The 6,000-nt window shown below is 40.1% G+C and overlaps 1 protein-coding gene across 2 annotated transcripts in view; it reads right to left on the bottom strand.

Annotated features, from left to right (window-relative positions):
• FRY (furry homolog (Drosophila)) overlaps nt 1–6,000 on the bottom strand; it is a 137,672-nt gene that overhangs the window by 12,863 nt on the left and 118,809 nt on the right. For both annotated transcript variants that reach the window (XM_009085085.1, XM_009085093.1), the window contains exons 55-57: nt 5,601–5,790; nt 1,699–1,848; nt 101–199 (exon numbers count right to left, since the gene is read on the bottom strand). In XM_009085085.1, coding sequence (XP_009083333.1) covers nt 101–199; nt 1,699–1,848; nt 5,601–5,790 — 439 coding nt within the window. The remainder of the gene's footprint in view (nt 1–100; nt 200–1,698; nt 1,849–5,600; nt 5,791–6,000) is intronic.

The raw sequence follows: 6,000 nt of genomic DNA, 5'->3' as shown, positions 1-6,000 counted from the left end.
TGAATGTTAGTTTCAACAGATCTGAGTGGATGTGCAGTTTCTTGACACAGCATAAGTATACAAAGGTACAAACCCAAGAACATAACATAATTCAGCATACCGAGAGTGTTGCCTCTTTCCTGTTGTTGTATGTGTCCAGGTACTCCTGCAGCTCTAAAACACTGAACTTCAGCTTTTCAAGAAGGCCACAAGAGAGCAACTGGAGAAATGAAATCAAAAGGTCTAGTAAATGTCACTATAAAAGAATACAAATATTAGTATAGTAGAAAGTGCAGTAAAGATATTGCAAAAGAATACTTAGATTTACAGATACTAATACTGAAAATATTTATGCAAAAGTCTACATAAATAGAATACTATAATGAGAAGTCTATAGCAAAAGCTGCACCTGTGATAATGTGGAATTGAAATTTTGCTCTGTTTAATGTCTTTGCAGAGGACTTCCCTAAAATAAAACAGTGTGCCAAGCTTAACTAGTTACTCTCCACAGCTCTCTGAAGATGTAAGGCACAGCTCTTCCATGGTCATAGCAGTGGGCCCAAGATTACACTGTCAGTTCCCACCTCTAGACTTCTGAGTGGGAGGTCCCACTGTCCTGATGCTGCTGGATAAATATGAACCAGAGCAAAGACAAAGGGAAAGGACCATCTCGTTCATTTACTAATATATATTTTCACAGAACCATGGAATCATTAAGGTTGAAAAAGACCTCCAAGATCATCAAGTCCACCCTTTGACTGAGTACCACTATGCCCACTAAACCATATCATAAAGGGCCACATCTGTTTGTTTTTTCCAGGGATGGTGACTCCACTGCTTCCCTGAGCAACCTGTTCCAGTGCCTGACCACCCTAGCAGTGAATTTTCCCTAATATCTAACCAGAGCTTTTCCTGGCACAAGTTGAGTCTGTTCCCCTCTGTCCTGTTGCTAGTTGCCTGGGAAGAAAGGCCAACCTCCACCTTGCTATAACCTCCTTTCAGGTAGTTGTGGAGAGTGGTAAGGTCTCCTTTTCTTCAGGCTAAACACTCCCAGCTCCCTCAGCAGCTCCTCATCAGACTTACGCTCCAGACCCTTTACCAGCTTTGTGGACCTTCTCTGGACATGCTCCAGCACCTCAGTGTCCTTCTTGTAGTGAGAGGCCCAGAACTGGACACAGGATTCAAGGTTTAGCCTCACCAGTGCCAAGTACAGGGGGACAATCACTGCCCTGGTCCTGCTGGCCACACTATTGCTGATACAAGCCAGGATGCCATTGGCCTTCTTGGCCACCTGGGCTGAGTTCTGGCTCATGATGAGCCAGCATCATTCAGCTCCCACCACAGCTGACTCAAATGAAACCACTAAGCATATTACCATCTTTCATGCTGAACTATGTGAAAAATAGCTTCTCATTTTTCATTTGTGGAGCCAGCTGGGTCCAGTAGGCACCTGTTTTATACTGGGTTTTGGCACACAAGATCAACACCTCATAATTCTTCTATGATTCTATGATTTCATACTGTCCATCTGTCAATACTTACCTAATAAAACAGTAAGCAAAATGAATGGAAATATGGTTCAGAACAGGAGATAAAAAATATAGAGAGGAGATGAGTTTCTTCTTGACATATCTGTTCAGGAATTGCTCAGAAGTGAAACAGCCAGTAAAAAAACCACACTGCAATGAAGCACATGCCTTTTGAAAGGAATATACTCACCGTTTCTGCATCTACAAAAAGGGTGGGACATTCTGAGCATGTTGTTAACATCTGAGAAGATCTCACAAACTTGGAACCTATTCCTCGGAGGTTGTCTCCCAAGTAACTAGCTGCGTCACAGGTTAGGAAGCAGAACCTTTTCTGAATATTCTGGAAAGCAAAATACAGTTTATTACATTATGTACTCAAGTACAAAATTTCTTTCCTTTGTAAACAAATGGCATGGTTGTTTTTCTTTGCACAATAACATACAAGAGAAACCATCTCCCTGTGGAGAACTGAAGGTCTGCTCTAGGATACTGAATAGTAGTTATTATGCTGGAGACAGTGTACAGCTGGGCAGCTGTGAAACTAATTAGAGTTCATCATAGTATGCTACTGAAATACATTCTTTCTTGTAAAGATGAATCAATCTTTATAAAGCCTTTCACCCACAGGTAGCTTTTTTCCTTGGCTGTACAGAGTTAACAGAGCTGATCAGCACATTAATTTTTCTGCCCATTCCGGGCATTGTTTTGTTAATATTCCAAGTTAATTGGCTAATCACATAATATAATGGACATCCTAATGCCAAACAGCAGCATGGAAAAATCAGAAAAAGCCTTTTGTTTTCCCCTGTGGGAAAAACCTTCTTAGTAAAACTTTACTGCTGCTTGGGAGGGCTCCAGAAATACTGCATTGCATCCGGGAATTATTCTTCTCAGTAGATTTCTGTTTGTTTTGAGTCCTAAACCATTCTAGTCTTCCAGAAATATTCTAATGCTTTTCAGTGACCAATATATAAAGTGAATAATAAATAAAAATAATATATTAATCTTGCAGGAACTGAAATAATGATGTTGATAAATACACAGCAGGTTTCACTGGCCAAATATATCTCACTAAGGCTTACTGCTACAGGTGGGAGTAACAGGAAAATATATTTATAAAATAAAAGTATGCAACATCTTTATATGATTCATTCCAAGTTACCATAGGCATTTCTCTGAGGAATGTAGGTTAGGATTGTATTACCATAAGCATGCCTCACTGGAGAGGAGCACTTCTCAAAGACCAATCTGACAGACATGCAGATACCCTGTTACTGCACCTCCCTGGTCCTGCTGACCACACTGTTCCTGATCCAGGCCAGGATGCCATTGGCCTTCTTGGCCACCTGAGCACACTGCTGGCTCATGTTCAGCTTTCTATCTATCCAAACTCCCAGGTCCCTTTCTGCCTGGCTGCTCTCCAGCCACTCTGTCCCCAGCCTGTAGTGCTGCATGGGATTGTTATGGCCAAAGTGCAGGACCAGCACTTGGCCTTGTTAAACCTCATCCTGTTGGAATCAGCGCATCTCTCCAGCCTATCCAGGTCCCTCTGCACAGCCCTCCTGCCTTCCAGCAGATCAACACTCCCCCCTAACTTTGTGTCATCGGCAAACTTGCTGATGGTGCACTCAATCCCCTCATCCAAAATCATCAACAAAGATATTAAAGAGAACTGGGCCCAGCACTGACCCCTGGGGAACACCACTAGTGACCAGCACCAACTGGATGTGGCACATAGTCATAATACTGGCTAAAGAGGTCTAGGAGCCATAACCAATATCTGAGAACTCACAGTCATGGCTTCACAACTGAAAAGTTGACCAGTCTACTATTTAGATTCCAGAAAACATATTCTTCCTTTTCTGCTTTCCTTTTCAGATATTCATAAAAGCAACAAGCAATTTACAGCTGAGAAGATAATGGTCTTGAACAGTGTTTTAAAGTATTTAAATGTGAAACAGTGAGAGACTGTACTTTGCTATCTATGTATAGTACTTTACTAAATATATTTATTTTGCAATTACATGGACTGAGAGTTCTATAATAAATTATCAAGTCAGCTGTGTCCTTCTGGGTGCAGATTACAGGGGCTGAAATCTATCAGGCAAGGTCTGAATGCAGTATATATTTTCTGAAATGGGATCACTGTGAATAATAATGCCAACTGCCAGGATATTATGAATAGGTATATGCCTGCATATAGCCACTGGGCTTTGTGTCTATGTAAATAATAATAAAATATTCTCAGAATTTTTCTTCTTAACCTCAGGTTTTCTCTCCTAGGAAGAGGACTTTACATAACAAAAGGGCTCAATTGTGGAAACTACTTGCCAGATCTCAAAAGTTCTTGTCTTGGAACTGTCTGGTCTGCTGAAAGACATTTAATTCAAGAGGATACAAAGAAGCAGCCTTAAAGATAATCCAGACATCTCTGACCTATGACTCATTTACAGGAAAATTACTTTGATAATTTCAGGAATTTTAAACAAGTTTGTTGTGGGCAAACATCCAAGAGGCCATTAACTTGATGCAGACTGAAATGTAGGTGCCCTGGAAAATGCACTTCTTTCACTTCACAACTCTTTAGCTGACAAGCTCCTCCAAACAAGGATTTTGTTTCTCAGTTAAATATTTTGGCAGTACTTTCCGCTGCATGCTTAGCACACACTGCGTTTGTTTCTGGAACTTCCTGTTGGTGAGGGTCAAAAGTCAAAGTTACAGGATAAGCAGCAAAGTTTGATGGTGGAAACACAGTACAATTCCAGACAAGCTGGGATCTTAGGAAAAAAAATCTGGGAGAATAATACTCCTATGTTTTAAGCCCAAAGAGGAGAACAAAGCTATTTTTATAAACTAAAAAATGTGACTGTGACTCCAGCTAGAAAATAATGGCTTGTTGATGTTATTAACATCTTTTTCTTTCTCCAACAATATCAACTGAAGAAAATGAGTAGGGTATCTTCTGATTGTAGGGAAGCACAACAGCAATTGGAGTGTGTGCACACCAGGATTTGGAGTTAAACAGGTAGTTTACAAGTAATGCTTAGGTCTTTCATTGCACAGTATTTTTAGTCTTCTGAAGTGTGACATGAGTTGCTTTTCACCTCTTCAGAGAGAACAAACAGGACAAATAACTCTCAGAACACCTAAACAGGGCTATTAACCTCTGAGGTAAGGGCAGAAAAGCTGACATCATGAAGAAACGCAAGGCTAATTTTAAAAACTGAACTGCCAGGCAGGCAAGTCAGCACTGTGGTTTTTTTCCCTTCCAAATGGTTGTTTTTCAGTGTTTAAAAGAATGCCTATAAGACACTCATATTTACAGTGGCATAATGTTTAAAGGAGGACAATGTGCAGCTAGGGAAGACATTCAACCCCCGTGGAGCACAGAGGAAACATGATGAAGAAGAGATTGTTACTCTATGATGCTTCTGTCTTATAAGGATAGTCTTAGGGTTATGAAAAGATCTTGAGATTGTGTATTTATTAGCAGGGTACCCATTGTTAATAAAAAGTTGTGTACTCTGAGATCATGGGGTACTTAAACTCTGCACAAAGCTGCCTGGCTGCTGCATACCCTGCAGCAGCATGCTAAACACTCTGCAGCTGCAGGAGAAACAATTAAAAAAGGCTTTAAAACTAATTGCAGGTAAATCCAGACAGTCATTCCCTAGAACAGCTTGTACCTTTGACTTCTTTTTTTTCAGGAGTTTGAGATAAAAGAATAGATTAACAAGAGTTTGAGATTAAAAAGGTTATTTCATGTCTCTTGCAGCTATTGTTTCGGGCTGTTTGTAAAACACTGAAGAAAACACTCTTTAAAGTGGATCAATGTTGTATAACATTACCTCCAAACCTACAAGTATGACATATATATATATATATGTATATATATACACACACACACACACTATTTTTATGACAAAACTGGTCACAAAAGACAGTTCTGCATGAAAATCAAGCAAGGCAGTTCTGCAGTGTGCAAAATTCAAATGGCTATGTATCTAGTAGTTCACTACTGCTACTACTGTAAAGAACTACTAATTGTCACACACAATCTTAACATTTTGTATCTTAAACTTATATTCTTACCTTGAACAGGGAAGAGAACACATGAAATGTATAAACTGCACAGGAACCATCAGAGTCACACATGAGCTGGTTGATATGACTACGCCAGGCTTCTTCTGCATCATCACATGCTGCTGGCTGAAATGCAGCGAGGATGGCAGAAAAAAATGGGGAGGGAGGAGGGGAGGCATTGCGGTCAGCATCTCCAAAACTGAAGGTGAAAAAAGATAAAAGGGTGATGAAAGGAGAATAACAAGAAGGTGGCAGATAAAATACGCTATAACAGAGAGATATAATCACAGGACCAATTACAGCACCTTTCTAAAAATATTCATGAACTTTCAGATTACTTTTGAAGGTTGGCAAGATATTCGCCACAATGAGAAAAACCTCCAAATCAGAATCCCTATCTTCAGGCCAT

The sequence above is a fragment of the Acanthisitta chloris genome, unplaced genomic scaffold, assembly GCF_000695815.1.
Source record: "Acanthisitta chloris isolate BGI_N310 unplaced genomic scaffold, ASM69581v1 scaffold27280, whole genome shotgun sequence".
Lineage (NCBI taxonomy): Eukaryota > Metazoa > Chordata > Aves > Passeriformes > Acanthisittidae > Acanthisitta > Acanthisitta chloris.
The sequence above is the reverse complement of the archived record's forward strand: the minus strand, read 5'-3'. Positions and strand labels throughout refer to the sequence as shown.